Source organism: Astyanax mexicanus, chromosome 6 (assembly GCF_023375975.1).
Source record: "Astyanax mexicanus isolate ESR-SI-001 chromosome 6, AstMex3_surface, whole genome shotgun sequence".
NCBI classification, from domain to species: domain Eukaryota; kingdom Metazoa; phylum Chordata; class Actinopteri; order Characiformes; family Acestrorhamphidae; genus Astyanax; species Astyanax mexicanus.
Window position 1 is genome coordinate 12822695 of NC_064413.1, and position 16585 is coordinate 12839279.

General features: G+C 40.6%; 1 protein-coding gene across 5 annotated transcripts in view; it reads left to right on the forward strand.

Annotated features, from left to right (window-relative positions):
* zgc:114120 (uncharacterized protein LOC619267 homolog) overlaps positions 1 to 16585 on the forward strand; it is a 145169-nt gene that overhangs the window by 90320 nt on the left and 38264 nt on the right. For 4 of the 5 annotated variants that reach the window (XM_049480264.1, XM_049480267.1, XM_049480266.1 and 1 more), the window contains 7 exons: positions 4703 to 4898; positions 6194 to 6510; positions 8788 to 9554; positions 9887 to 9970; positions 11097 to 11137; positions 11309 to 11332; positions 16287 to 16447. In XM_049480264.1, the coding sequence (XP_049336221.1) occupies positions 4703 to 4898; positions 6194 to 6510; positions 8788 to 9554; positions 9887 to 9970; positions 11097 to 11137; positions 11309 to 11332; positions 16287 to 16447 (1590 nt within the window). The remainder of the gene's footprint in view (positions 1 to 4702; positions 4899 to 6193; positions 6511 to 8787; positions 9555 to 9886; positions 9971 to 11096; positions 11138 to 11308; positions 11333 to 16286; positions 16448 to 16585) is intronic. The other variant, XM_049480265.1, reaches the window with a different exon arrangement.

Here is a 16585-nt window from a genome sequence, read left to right on the forward strand (position 1 = left end):
TGTGTGTGTGTGTGTGCATGTTTTGGGCCAGTTGCTTGGTGGTGGTCTAATAGACCATACAATAGCTTTACTCAGTGTTAAGTGAAAGCTGCATAAAGCTATGTACAAACAAGAGATGTGTGTGAGTGTGTAGGAATATGTCTGCAGGTTTTATGTGTTTGTGTGTGTGTGTGTGTGTGTGTGTGTGTCTATGTGTGATAGAGAGAGAAAGAGAGAGAGAAGAGAAGTGATGGAGAGAGAGAGAGAGAGAGAAAAAAAGAAAGAGAGAGAGAAGATAAGCGATGGAGAGAGAGAAAGAGAGAGAAAAAAAGAGAGAGAAGAGAAGCGATGGAGAGAGGCAGAGAGGTTCTTTGTATGTTTTAGCCTCATTAGTTCCCCTTCACTACCTAACAGCAACACAGGCTCGAGGGATCTCCATCCTACACACACACACACACACACAACTCAATTTTTCCCATGACAGTCCTCCACCTTCCTATCAGACATCAGGGAGGATCCTGCACATCTGTTACTCGCTACAGTGCAACTAATTATGGAGTCGTGTGCTATCGTTCCTCTGTTTGAGGCCTAATTGGTAAAAAGGAGGATCAACTGCAAACTTTCCTGCTGCTCCCTGGTGCATTTTCCCTCCAAACTGGAAGCTGTAAAGTTTATGTGTGAATATATGTGTTTGTGTGTATATGCTAGAAGTCTTTATATGTTTCAGAAAAATGGCGATATACAATATAATACAGAAAAAAAGATGAAAGCTTACCATAATATTAAATTATAAACTATAATGCTAAAGTATCAGCAATAATGAGCAATAATAATAATTATTATTATTTTTTTTTTCTCCCCAGTTTACATAGCCAATTACCCAACCCACTCATTCTGCTTCCTCTGATACATGTGAAGTTAGCCACCGCTTCTTTTTTCGAGCTGCTGCTGATGCAGCATTGCTGAGCAGCCAGCTCGCTTGGAGGAATGCGAAGCGGCTCAATTCTGATACATCAGCTCACAGACGCCCTCTGCTGTGGACATCACCCTAGGAGTGATGTAGGGAGAGAGCGCCATCTACCCACCCCTAGGGAGCAGGGCCAATTGTGCTCCCTCTGAGCGCCGGCAGCTTGATGGCAAAGCCGCATGAGCGGGGGTTCGAACCTGCGACCTCCTGCTCATAGTGGCAGCGCTTTTGACCGCTGGACCACTCGGCACCCCAATAATTATTTATTAACCGTAAATAAAACATGTGCATCTTGTGCATCTAATTAAGTATTTCATTGACTGCATGCTACTCTCATAACTGCAATGATTCTACAACATCATTTGCACAAGAGTGTCATCTAAACGAAAATAAAACAAAATATCTTCCACACACACAACCCAGGTTTCCACACCTGTCCTATACCTCTTGTGCATCTGTGTCTACCAGTGATTTCCTATCTCTGGACATTGCCCAGAATGCACCACAGGCTGACATTACTCATTCACTACCTCACATAACACCTCACAATGACACCTTCCAAACCACAAGCACAAGCAGGATTATTGACTTTACCTGTTACACACACTATATATACACCCCTGCACAAGTTGCCGAGTATCTGATCTTACAAAGCGTTTCTGTTTATTTTGTGTATGACAATACTGTATATGATTAATTTTGTCTTGCCCTCCGATACTGCCTTGCTGTTTTTTGAACTAGACTGTCTTACCATCCCTGGCATATTAATTACCCTTCGTTTTTGCCTTTTGGTTCTGACCCTGCCTTTTTCAGTAAAGCCTCTTTATTTTATCTGCATTTGTCTTATCCCTGCCTGGACCTGACTCATGTATGATGTTTTATTGGAAATAAATCTTATTTAGTAGCTGTACGATATGATAATTTCTTATATTTTGTATAAAATAGTTCTGAATATATCAGTATCGCTGCTGATTGCTGATCCCAATTGAGGGAGGGGCTACCTAAATGCCACATTAAGCTTTCAAGGCACACTTTGTAATGCACCGTCATGCAAGGCTTCTATAATGTGCTATACATCAATATCGTCATCTTTCAGCCCTAATAGTGAAAGAAAATTAGCACAGCAACACAGCAGAGCTAACAAATGCCACAAACCGTACACAAAATAGTGCAGACAACATTTACCACCACCAAACATACAACAGCAACAGTTGGAAAGCCAACAGAATCACATTCAAAATAATAGAATAACGGGCGCCGAGTTGTCCAGCGGTCTAAAGCGCTGCCACTATGAGCGGGAGGTCGCAGGTTCAAACCCCCACTCATGCAGCTTTGCCATCAGCTGCCGGCGCTCAGAGTCGCTGCGCTTTCCTCCAAGCGCGCTGGCTGCTCAGGCAATGATTCATCAGCAGCAGCTCGAAAAAATAGGAGTGACTGATTCACAGGTGTCGGAGGAGGCGTGTCCTTGTCCGCTTCCTCCTAGGGTCGCAGGTACCACTGGTGATGGGGACACTGGTGATGGGGACAATTGTATAGCCAAATTGGGAGAAAATAGGGAAAAATCTGAATTTTTTATTTATTTTTTTTATAATAATAATAGAATAATACATTTTGAAATCAATCACATTTAAAAGCTGCAGAACAGAAATGCACTGTGGGGCTAGCTAAAAATAAATGTAATTTCTTTTTGCTTTTCTTTTTGCTGCTGTATTTTTGGTGGTGGTACTGCAAATGTGGTCTGCATCATTATGCTGCATGGTTTGTGTGGATAGTGGTATTTGTTAGCTCTGCTGTGTTGCTGTGCTAAAAGCACTATCAGGAGCGGTATCCGGCTTGTGGTGTTATAGGTCTTTATTTTCATTACTCCACAAAGCTTAATAGGTTTACACATTCTAAAAATATGAGTTTGAATCAGACATGGCAAAGTAGTTTATTAGGAGCTTCTAACTTGTACTATGAATGAGCTTTATATACAGAAGATATTTGTTGTCTATAATTTCATCTCAATGTAGCTTAGCCACTTACTAGAACTACTGCTATCGCTTGCAATGCTACACTTGCGGCACTTGGAAGGTGAGGACAAGCACATGCCTACTCAGATACATGTGTCAGCCACTGCTCCAGCTCTGATACAGTGGATGCCTCTGTCAGCCATGACAGACATGACAGTGTGTGTGTGTGTGTGTGTGTGAGTGTGTGATTATGTGCGTGTGGAGTGCTAGTATGAGTGCATCACGCACAGTGATGTTTCTAGGCCAATTTTGCTCTCTTGGGCTTAAGCTGCTGATGGAGAAGCAGCATGACCCAAGATTTGAACTCACAATCCTCAGGCCATAGTGTCAGAGTTCTAGTCTGCTGAGCCACTCAGAGCCCATTTACACACTGTTGATAAATAATTTATTAGCACTCTTCTACTAGGTCCTTCATTGGTCAGTTTCTGACCGCAGGTTCTTTGCTGATACACTGCCTTGACAAAACAATGTCACTAACTGGATTTAACTAAGTACATAGGTACAAGCCTCCCCTTAGATAATTACTGCATGAGTGATTATGTTCCAGCTGGCAACAAGTTATTATTTAACCCCAACTGATGCAGTGAGTAGCTTCTCATTTGTTAAACATCCATGTGAAAAGACACATTCTGTGGTCGTGGAAAGAATGTTAATCTGTTTCACAAGGGTCAAATTATTGGTATACATCGGGAAATGATAAAACTATTAAAATCGTGTTAAGAACTGTCCAACGCTTTATTAAATAGTGGAAGGACAATGGGGAAACATCATCTTTGACACCAGCACTACACTCGTTTGTACCCTTAGTGCAGTTCGATTGAGCAGGTGTGAAAACAGTAATCGCAATTAGGTGTGAAGAAAAAACAAAGGAGGTCATGTGGTCTGATGAGTCCAGATTTACTCTGTTTACAGAGTGATGGGCGAATCAGAAAAGAGACATGGCTAAAGTGATGCATTTACCATTTCTATGCCTAGCACACAGCCTCTGGGGTGGTGCTATAATCTGGAGTTGCTGCAGTTGATCAGCACTGGTATTTGCCCAAAGAAAGAGGTTAGCTGACCTGAATATAGTGACCCATCTGGTTATTTCATCAATCTATTTTTTATCCCCGATGATACAGACATATTCCAAGATGATAATGTCAGGATTCATGGGGCTGGAATTGTGAAAGAGTGATTCAGGGAGCATGGGATCATCATTTACACACATGGATTGTTCACCACAGAGTCCAGACCTTAACTTCATTGAAAATCTTTGATGGTCTGAAGGTGGTCTAACCAAATATTTGCTAGTATTGACCCACATCCTTGACTGGACAGAGAAGAAGAAGAGGGGTGGGGGCGAACTTTGGAGTTCAGGGCAGTTCTGCATGGATCATCTCCATACTAGTCTACATACGTACATGTGACGTGTGACGTGACGTGATGTGGAGGTGCAATAAATCGCATATTAACTAATAGGGTGTTGAAATGGTGTTATACATTTTGTCCAACCACAACCAAAATCACTTTAATTTAGATGGAGAGATTTATCTTGATAGGGTATTTCTTTTTTTACGATGATAAGCTGAAATGCTGAAAAACAAGTAAAAAGTCAGCTGATATATAAGTAAATATTTCTTCAGTTTTATATTGTTTTTGTATTTAGTGACATTATTAGAAATGAACAGCAATGCATTTAGTTCGCTCACAGTCTATTATTCTCTCTCTCTCTCTCTCTCCCTCTCTTTTTCTCTCTTTCTAGGCAAGGACTCCTCGGGCCAGTGGTGGCCAGCAGTCTCTGGGGGAACAGGTGGGAGGCCGGGCGTTTTACGCCTCTGCAGAGAGTTTAGACAGCATGGCCGACGCTGACGTGCCCCTGGGCTTCAGCCGCACCAACCGCCTCAGACAGAGTCTCCCGCTCGCCCGCTCGCCCAGCCAGAGCAAACTCAGAGCACCCGGTATCACTTTACTGTCACACACAAAAACAACCACATAAACACACAAACTGCACTGAGGTACACACACGCTGTGTCACAGTTATACTCAGATTCATATTTCTCCAGTACCTTTTGGGCTCAGATTCAAATTTCTCATTTTCTCACCGCCTGTCTCTCACCTTTAAAGTTGAGTCTGCAGTTACTGCTGCTTTAGTTTCTCTCTACATGATCGCTCCTGTTTTATTACCTTAATCAGCTTTTAATCTGACCCACTGGAGTCAATTATGATATTGGCTGAATTCAGATGGAATTTTGTCAGGCTACAGTTGGGTAGTAAAATTTGTTGGGTACAGATGAGTTATGGTGGTTATTTTTCAGGCCACAGTTGGGTTCAGATGGAATTTTGTGGGGCTACAGTTGAGTTCAGATGGAATTTTGTGGGGCTACAGTTGAGTTCAGATGGAATTTTGTGGGGCTACAGTTGAGATCAGATGGAATTTTGTGGGGCTACAGTTGGGTTCAGGTGGAATTTGTTGGGAACAGATGGATTATGGTGGACTACATGTGGGTTCAGGTGGATTTTGTCAGGCTACAGGTGTGTTCAGATGGAATTATATCAGGTTACAGGTGGGAGGTGGAATTTGTTGGTTACAGGTTGATTATGGTGGATTGTTTTTAGACTATAGGTGGAATTTTGTCAGGCTACAGTTGGGTTCAGGTGGAATTTATTGGGAACAGATGAATTATAGTGGATGTTTTAGACTGCATGTGGGTTCAGGTGGATTTTGTCAGGCTACAGGTAGGATTTTGTCAGGCTACATGGGGGTTAAGGTTGAACTTGTTTGGTACAGATGGATATGGTGGATTTTATAGGCTACAGGTTGGTTTAGATGGAATTTTGTGGAGATACTTTTTTCAGGCTACAGGTGGGATCTGATTGAATGGATCTGATTGAAAGCCTGCAGTTGAGTTCAGGGGGAATTTGTTTGTCAGGCTACAGGTGGGTTCAGGTGGAATTTGTTGGGAACAGATGGATTATGATGGATTTTTTAAGGTTCCAGCGTAGTTTAGGTGGAATTTTGTAAGGAAACTGACGCTATTTAGGAAACATTTGTCAGGTGGGATTTTGCTACATACTTTTAGACTCCACATGCTCCACATGGGTATTAATTCAAAGGATATGCCTATCTCTTTTTTTCTCTTCTTTCTAATGTGACCATTTCCATTATTTTTTTCCTTCCCTTACTCTTTCCCTCTCCCCCACTCTCTCTTCCCCCGACCACCCTTGCCCTCTTCCCCTCTCTCTTTGTCTACAGGGGTCCTGTTCCTGCAGTTTGGAGATGAGACAAGGCGTGTTCACATCACACATGAGCTGACCAGCATGGAGACACTGCATGCTCTCATCGTACACATGTTCCCACAGAAGCTGACGATGGGTGCTTTACGATCACCCAGCACAGCCATTCTCATCAAGGATGAGGCGCGCAACGTCTTCTATGAGCTGGAAGACCCGCGGGATGTTCACGACCGCTGTGTCATTAAGATCTACTGTCGTGAGCCTCCACTCCGGGACGCGCCCTATAACACTCCTCACCACGGACACCACGGACACATCACCAATGGAGATCTGAGGGTCAGTGTGTTAGAATGCTCTTTTTTCTACATCTGATTTTCTAATGTGATTGTACTGGAAAATAAGTACAGGATGTACAGTAAAGAAGAGATAAGTGTATATCAAAGCCAGCCTCTTTTCAGATTTAATTTCATGTCTGATTGCATGACATTTGCTTGCTGGATGTAATGATATTTGCTGAAATCAATTTTTCCAACTACCACACAACCCCTATGCATAATATAGCTATGTCTCTGCCTAATATTTAATATTTACTTCACATCAGTTTTTCATACAATCTCACATAAGCAAAAGTTTCACAAAATCTTGTGAAAGTCTTGAAAAAAATATTTAATTTTGTTTATATACATCTAAAACTTTTGTTTAGGTCTGACAGTACATCCCAGAAAAAAATGGAAAGATAAAGCACAATTTAAAATTATAAATAACATTCACAATGTTCTGGCACAGAGGATAAACAATAAGGTTCTTTCTGCCATAAGGTGTGCAACAATACAGGGTTGTCATCATATCTCTTTTTTTTTTGTTTGTTTTTCAAAAAGTTACCGTGGATATGTTAGAACTGTAGGCAGACTAGTACAAGACAAGCCCACCATACACACTATTCTTGTGTTGGGGACAGATGGAACTTGGCTTTGACCTTTTTAATGCATTCCTGCAGTAAACACACACACACTCACACTAGTGAGTACACTCAGTGATTTACGTGAGAACATGTGCCCATTGCTGCAACGCCTGGGAAGTAGTGAGGGTAAAGGACCTTGCTCAAGGGCCTAACAGTGGCGGCCCGCCAAACCCGTGTATTGAACACAAAAAACACCAGTGGCCCAGCGCTCTAACTGCTGAGCCACTACTTCCCCTCATAAAACAATCCAAAGGAATCAGAAAAAGGAATAGCACAGCACAAACCTACACTGAAATCCCATGACCTCTGATCCTCAGATGGGACTGCGTGAATAAGATTGAAGATGGAATCACATGGGTTTCAGTACCGATATATTTTTACAGAAGCCATTAAAAAACGGAATGTGTGCAGCATGTGATTTTACATGGTCTTGTTGAAGTCCCTAGAAAATGTATTGTCTTAAAGGCAGCATATATTGCTCCAAGATCTCAGTGTGTTTTGTCTGCATTAATGCCCATGAGACGCATACTGCCTCGCAAACCAGCAAGTTGATTGGCTGTTTCTCCGGAGAGGAAATTTATTTGGTTGCTTTGATTTGGCGCCCCCTCAAGTGCAGCGCGCCTATGCGTTGCATAGGCTGCATACCCCCATTTTGCGCCACTGTTGCTGATAACAGTCTTTGGTCCTTGGTCCAGCACTTACAGCATTCATTTCTTCCAAAAATATCTGTAATTTTCGATTGTCTGAACACAATACATGTTTCCACTCTGTGGTACTTCACCTCAGATGCCTCTGAACCCAGAAACTGACATGGTTAATATTAGACTTCTATTTTGAAAGACAGTGTAGGCTTGGACCCTTCCCCCTTTCCTTTTCTGATTCTTTGGATTGTTTTATGATATTATGTAATGTAGAGGAAGAAATATGCAATTCCCTTTTGATGGCTCTTCCATGCAGATCATGTTTACACAAGCAATACTGCATGTTGGAGTGGTGCACCTTTCTGCAGTCTCTTTGCTGTTGTTCAGGGTTTTGCTTTGCCTTTCTGGTCAGCTTATGAAAGTTTTTCTTATGTCAGTGTTTTCTTGGTTTTCTTGATATTGCTTTAACATATTTGGTTCTTATTTACTAGTAACATTTACTAATAACATTTTAGGCAGTAGAAAGTAAAAGCTGGAAGTGTGGTTTCCCTGCTTTGTTGGTTTCAGTTCATTTTTAGATCCTCAGTCAGCAGTTTGAGGCAACTTGTTAGACAGCTTGACCTGCTTTAAAAGAAGGAAATGATTCAGCTAAGACCTAACAAGTTTGAAACCTTTGCTTGTCATTTGTTTGTCAGTTGATTGTAGTAAATTTCACAAATAAGTTGGTGTACAATAAAAAAGGGGTGCTGAAGTCTGATAAGTGATAAGTGAAGACTGTAAGTGAGTAAGAAAGAGAGTTACTGCTGCTCCTGCTGTGTGCATGTAAACGTGTCTACCTCACTCCAGCTCTTGACACATTTCTTGCCTTGTGACACCACTGTGACTCTCTGACTTTGTTATGCTGTATGTGCTGTCAGTGACTGAAAGAACTGTCCCCATCTTTTCTCTCTTTTCACCGGTTTGTGACCTCCTGCGTTTCTCAACACCTCCCCAACCCTCCACTGGCATCAGAGGGAGCTGGTGTATGCCTCGAGGGAGTCTTCTCCAACTCGCCGCCTCAACACCCTCCCATCCTCTTCATCTCCTTCTGGCTCACCATCGCGGTCAAACGCCCGCCTCTCCTACACGGGAGGCCGGCCCTCGTCTTATGCTGGAGGCCCTCCACCTTCCCCCCAGCCCCACCCTCACCCTTACCAGCATCAGCATCAACACCAGCACCACGTCCCTGGGCAGGCGGCTCACGGGCAACCCGTGTTCTGCCCCTCACCCAGTGCCATTCTGGAGCGAAGGGACGTGAAGCCGGATGAGGAGATGACATCAGCATCCAAGAGTGTGGTGCTGCTGAAGAACGAGGCCATCTACGCAGACCCATACGCGCTGATCCACTCGCCCCAGGCCCTGGCGTACCGTCGAGGCTCCACGCGCTCAATGGGTCCCTATCCAGCTGCTGCACTGCACTGTGAGCTAGAGGGCGCCCTCTACAGGCCTGGAGGTCCCCTCTATGCTGACCCCTATGCGGCTGCAGGATTCCGCACACTGCCTCCAGCCTCGCCTCAGAAAATGCTGGATGCGAGGGACCCCTATGGACAGCAGCCAGGTCGAGGGTCACCAGGCAGACAGGCTTACAGGAAAGATGGGGCGGTGTTTGTAGAGAGTCCAAAAGCCAGGGGCGGGGGGCCACCGATGGACCAAATGTGTGTGATTGGGGGACCTGGAGGTGATGGAGTGGCTTTGCCAGGGTACGCCACGCCACTGCCTGGCAATGAAACGGAAACCAGGTGAGAAGTCATATACAGAGTCCAGCCAGAAAATTATGACCCCATTGTCTCCCATTGTCTATTTTTATTAATCTGTAGTCCATATTTTGCTCTAAATACTTCTATTTTTATATTATCCTCCTGTCACCCTGTTCTTTAGTGGACAGGACCCCACAGGACCACCACACAGGAGGTATTATTTTGGTGGTGGGTCGTTCTCAGCACTGCAATGACACTGACTTGGTGGTGGTTTGTTAGTGTGTGTTGTGCTGCTATGAGTGGATCAGACACAGCAGTGCTGCTTGAGTTTTTAAACATAGATCACCTTCCTCACCTTTTTCTCTCATTTGTAGAGACAGAATGGAGGCAATGGAGAAGCAGATAGCAAGCCTGACTGGTCTTGTCCAGAGTGTCCTCACCCGGGCCCCTGATAGTCCGTAAGCACATTTTCAGTACCAACACTTCTAAATGCCTTTAACACATACAATTTCCTAAGGTCCCAATTGTCCCAATCCCAACATTAGACAGTCCGTAAACATTGTTCTACTTTCTTATAACCATATTAAATTACACAAGCACAAGCTTTCTGCAATCCAACCACACACACATGAAAAAAAAAACACAGAAAAAAACAGAGCACACCAGTGGACATATTATTTTTTTATATTTGGCACATATTTTGTACTTTCAGGACATCAAAAGAAATCTAAAACACTGGTAAATGTCTGTCACCAGACTAGTGAGAAGAGTGCCTGCATAAAATAGCTAAAAATACCATATGATTCAAGGTTAGACACTTCTGATTCATTTATAAAGCAATCATAGGAAAATATAGAAAATGAGTTTTACATATATTTGGCATCCACCTTCAATTTTTACCTTGGCTCACACAGTTCAACCCATTTTTTATATCATATTATATACAGTACCAGTCAAAAGTTTGGACACACCTAAAATAATGTTTTTTTTTTATTATTTTGAAATGCTCTACATTGGAGATTAATACTGAAGTCAGCCAAACTATGAAGAAAAACATATGAAACTATTTAAAAATTTAAGAACTTTGAAAGCATCCTTAAGTGCAGTCGCAAAGACCATCAGAAACATTATGATAAAACTGGCTCTTGAACTGCTCTAGGTAGCAACCCCAATAAGAGCCATCTGAAAGCATCACAGTAGTATTTTGGTTTGTTTAACACTATTAATTTGACTCTGTTTACTACTGATGTGTCCCTTTCTAGTCTGTATGACTTCAGTATCAATTTAAAATGTAGGGAAAAAAATACTAAGTTTAAAATATAAGTTTCTATACTTTTGATATGGTATACTTTTTTTAACCACCTATTTAACTCCATTGAAAGTGTATTTTGGGTGAAAACACAGAAGAGCCACTTTTGGTTTTAAATTTCACCTGAACTTTTTAAAGGTTCATCAGTCTTTTATCTTTCAGAAGAATGTTTCTGTATAACATTACTTAAAGAACTCTTTATAGCATCTTGATTTCTAATAAGAGTGTGAGAGTGAGATCCACTGTGTTAGACTGCTGTTTTTTTTCTTTCACAGTGACAAAGCTGAAACAGCCAGTGACTGCTCAGCTCCAGAGAGTGAGTATACTGTGTGAGGGTGTGTGTGTGTGTGTGTGTGTGTGTGTGCGGGTGTGTTTGAGTGACACTTATCTGACATACTGCCTAATTACACCTGCATTCGGTGGGTGAGAAGGCGACACACTCGTCTATGAAGGGGACGCTTAACCACTGACGTGTTCTGTGTTTCAGCTGGCAGGTTTAGAAAAAGAAAAGGTATTTCTGTGTGTCTGTCTGTCGGTCTGTCTCTCTCTCTTTTCACTGTCCCCCAGTGAAGGTGTTGTCCGATCTCTGTCTGTCCTTCAGTCTGTCCATGCAGACTGTGTGGAATGATTTCAGGGATTCCTCCACCCCGAAAACTGTGTGGATGCTGGTGCTGTTCGGGGGGGACAAATGTGGATCCCTGAGTTTGGAAGACCCTTTTTCCTTTTTTATGTGTGAGCGTTGGATCGAGTGTGTATGTATGTGTGTTTGTGTGTGTGTGTGTCAGTGAAAGAGACCCTGGAATGCTTCTGTTGTTTTCATGGTAATCCTGGAATGAACCTTTAAAAGCAGCCTGACTCTGAGGCATGTTCTGTTTTCCTGAAGAGAGCAATAACGACAGTAGAGTGGATATTGCTCTGTTGCAAGCTGTGTGTGTGTGTGCGTCTGAAATGTCAGAGATTTGAAATATTTCTAAGTGTGAATAACAGGCTGACTAGACTGTGTAGGATCATATGGATGTGTGTTGCATGTGTAGACTCCACAGCCATTGTGGTGTTTATTGAGTTGAACTGATGCAACTGAGCTGATGCAGTCCAAACAGATTGATGTGTTTTTTGCTGCAAGGTAAAAAAAAATCCACACATTTTTACTTGTCTTAAATGTGTACATCATTTCCATGTATAGTTGATGTCAGAAGTTTACATACACTCACTATGTACATTTATGTCATGGCAGTATTTGGCTTTCTTTAAATCGTTTTATTTCTGGTGCAGAATGACAACATACTGGAAAAAATGAATTTTGTTTCATTTTTAACCACTGCTGTTAGCTTCTCAGTGCTCACAAAAAGCTTTTTTATCAGTATTCCCTGCATTGACCAACAAATGCTCAGCACAGTGCAGATCTGAAAAAGATGATCACATTTCTGCCCTGTTTTTACAAAGTTGGCCAGTAAAAAGAACATTGTACCAACTGCTAAGCATGATGGTGGAAGCACTATTCACTGCCAGTGAAACTTGTTCACTACACAAAATAGCCAAAAAAAAAGTCCTAACCACCCTATTGAAAAAATTGGGACTCTGCTTATCAAATTAGGTCTATGCAAGAAAATCTTCCTTCTTATCTTTCATCTGCTAAGAAGAGTGGTCAAAAATAATTTAATTATTATTTTAATAGTAGCTTAATGATGTCTGCCAAAAGCATCTGTTAAGGTGCAATTTTTTACATTTAATCAAATTTAGATGTGCAGTATGTACATTTTGAACCATTTTTAAACAGATTTGTTGCTCAAAAGTCCTAAAATATATAACGTGAACCAGATTTTTTTTCCCATATAAAGTTGTTGTACACTCATTTTGTTTTAGTAAAGCTTAATTTTAACATCACATTCATAATCACAATGAATGTATGTAAACTTCTAACCGCATTTAAATAGAATATATTGTATATTACAACACGTTGTTGTTTTTTAATTCTCACCAGACTACTAAGCACAAATACATGTTTACACTCAAATCTGGGCTATATAAACCCACTTGTTTGTTTCAAATTCTGTTTTTGTTCTGTTTTGGATTACTCTTTTGGATCTCCCTTTTTTAGTTTCTTTTTTCTTTTTTTGGCTGGCTATGTTATCCATTTCTGGTTCTTAGTTACTGCCTGTTTTTTGTTTTGTTTTGTTTTGATTAACACAACTGGTTATCTACATTAGGCAGTAATTAGGTAAAACAATCTTTTCTCTGTGTGAAAATGAAGGTACACATTTAATTTAGGTAAATTCTGTGTAGTTTTCACTGTGAAGATGGGAGTGTTGGAGGGGGGTCTCTAATATTCTTTGACATTGTTTATCTAGCAAGGAATAATATCAGATTCATCAGCAATACTTCTTATGAAGGGCTAAGTAGATTTTCATTATCCCCTTAAAATATAAACAACATAGTAGTATTCCATTATCCACTTTATTAGAGATTCCTAAAGTGTACCTCCTCCGTACAAACTTTTTCCAGAGACTATAGCCAATTCCAGCGCTTCTTAACCCTGGCATATTCTAGTGGTTTCCCATCTTAAACTAACCCACTGGCACTCTGTAAGGACTTGTTAATTAACTGATTAGTTGAATCAGGTGTGCAAGGATAAAGACAGCAATTAGTATACCAGTGTTGATTAAGCCTGTGGTTCTTTAGTTCCAGTCCAGCACTTCTCAAAAGGTGCATGAGCAGCAGAATCGCTGAACTGTTCAGCACACCAACCCTGCTGAGTCCAATCCACACAAATCCACACAACAGCCAATCTGAGATCACCAGCAGCCCAGTCATAAAGTCAAAGGTCTACAGACCTACATTGTTTATAGGATTCAGTAATAGCATATTTACCTAGAAAATGTAATCTAATTCCTGTTTACTGATTACTCCTTTAAAAGTAACTTAGTTACTTTATTGATTACTTGATTTACTAAATTAGATTATAAATTACTTTATAAGTTACATTCAGCAGCTGCCGATAACAACCCAACCGCCTCAACTTAAAAATAACAACCAGTTTATAAACATATATATATATATATATATATCTTGAATTATCTTAACATAAATAATTGTTTAATTGTTGTTTGTTAAAACAATAAAATAGTCTTTCTTGACATGGCATATTTAACTATTAACACTGTCATGGCAAAACTTACTGGCTTTACACTGAAGTCCATCTTTTGTTGTTTGGGTGGTGGAAGACCTCCTGCATTATTCACAGCTCTCTGCTTCACACCACTAGGTGGGACTTGCTCTGTAAGTTTGATTGTGCCTTGCTGCAACCCCAAATGACTTCAAATTTGACAAGCTAGATAGTTAGATAGTGCCTGTGTTTCCAGCTACAAAACATGTATCTCTCTCCTCCCTCCATTGATTATTTTTGAGTAACTGCATGATATTACACGAGTTGTCCTCATGCCTAAACATAGGCCAGATGACACTCCCCAAGGTGCAACTAGCAAAAAATATGTCTTTACTTAGAAAATTTGAAAAATAGTAACCCACTGTGACTTGGATAAGTAATTTTATTCTGATTACTGGATTGAAAATAGTTACTCGTTAGAGACAGACCAATGTGTAGTGGGGAATGACTAATTCATTAGTGTTTCTAGCACTGCATGCCTAAGTGGATGGGGAGTGAAGGGACAGTGCCGGGAGATCCAGCAACCACCAGGTTTAGGTTTTTTTTTTTTTTTTTTACCTCTACTCTCATTAATTAAACATAAGTCAGTAAAAGCATTTAGTATCACTTATCATGCTCTGATAAGTGACTGTTTTCAAGTTAGCTAAAATATACAAGCTGTATCTACAGGGCTAGGCTAGTAATTAGCTATGCTAACATAGCCTTAGCATTTTTTAAACAAAAGCCTTGACTGCCTCTCTGTGTCCAGACTCAAAGTTAGCTAGCTAACTACTAAGCCAAAGTTATGATTAAAATAACACTTCTAAGGTAGCTAGCCCTAGCTAAATGCATGACTAAAACAGCTTTAATTCATAATTATTATGGCAATGTAGGGGTAGCTAACTAGCTAAATATCTGACTAAAGTAAAGCACTAATTCATGATTAGTATGGCACTGTCAAGGTAGCTAACTAGCTATATGTTTGACTAATATAATACACTAATTCATGATTATTATGGCATTGTAGAGGCAGCTAAGTAGCTAAATGTCTGACTAAAATAAAGATTAGTATGGCACTATAAATATAGGTAGCTTGCCGAATGTCTGTCTAAAATATAGCACTAATTTATGATTAGGCTGGCACTGTGTAGGTAGCTAGCTAGCTGGATGTCTGACTAAAATAAAGCACTAATTCATGATTATTATGGCACTATAAACAGAGCTAACTAGCTAAATATCTGGATAAAATAAAGCACTAACATTATTTTTTGGCACTATAGATATAGCTAGCTAGCTGAATGTCTTACCACAATATAGCACTAATTTATGATTTTTATGGCACTGTAGAGTGAATCGTGCTAGCTAAATGTCTGACTAAAATATAGCACTAATTTATGACTAGCATGGCACTGCAAAGATAGCTAACTAGCTAAATGTATGACTAAAATATAGCACTAATTTGTGATTATTATGGCACTATAGATGTGGCTAGCTAAATGTTTGACTAAAATAAAGCACTAATTCCTGAATAGGATGGCACTATAGATGTAGCTAACTAGCTAAATGTCTGACTAAAATAAAGCACTAATTTATGATTATTATGTTACTGTAGAGTGAATCATGCTAGCGAAATGTCTCACTAAAATGTATGACTACTATCTACTAAATATGTGACTTGATCAGCTTTTATTCATGATTGTTTTGGCACTGCAGGGATAGTTTAGGTACATTTAGGGTATGTCATTTAATTATTTAAAACTGGCTTAGCATTATGAGCTAAACACTTGGACAACATTCAACTGAATGACATTGTCCATGAGACTGCATCAAATCTGAACAACTTTTTCGAACAGCTAACAAACCTACATAAATGTTTATATGTTTCAGCTGACATAACCGTTTTTGGGATGAAACATTATATTACCATATAGCAGCCTTTGTGACATTGCATAATTATAAGAATAATCCTTTATAAATCTTAATGTCTGTTAATCATTCGAAATCATGAAGGGCTTATGCAAGTGCCATAAAGTCTAAAAAAACAGTAGTTACAACACCCCAAACTTTCTCTCTGTTCACTTTGAAAATACAATTTGTTTCGGAAAAAGGTCAGGACTTGGTGCCATAAATGGCCAAATGACTTCCAATTGCAATGCTAATGTCATGTGTGTTAAATGAATGGCCCTTCATACGAAGTCATACTAACATAATACTTCTGCTGGAATAGCCATAACATGTATAGAAAGACAGGGGAAAAACACTGACGTTGCGTCACATCATTACAATCCCATGACATCCCTTTACCCCTTGCTCTTGTTGGCAGCCATGACTCCCTCCGCCCCTCTGGCCCTGATGCCACCGCCACCCACTGGAGCATCGCAGCCAATCAACATGTCCCGCTCAGAAATGCAGCTTCACCTGAGTGAACTGCAGCACAGCATAGCCGAGCTCCGAAGGCAGCTGACGCAGTTACGCAAACTACAGGTATGAGTGTGTCTGTGAGAAAACATTCCACCAGTAGATGTACATGTAGATGTATATTGACTTAATCCATTTTTTATAGAGCTAAAGATAAATGAGGGTGCTGTCAACATTCAATGCAGTAATAGTAACACACATAGC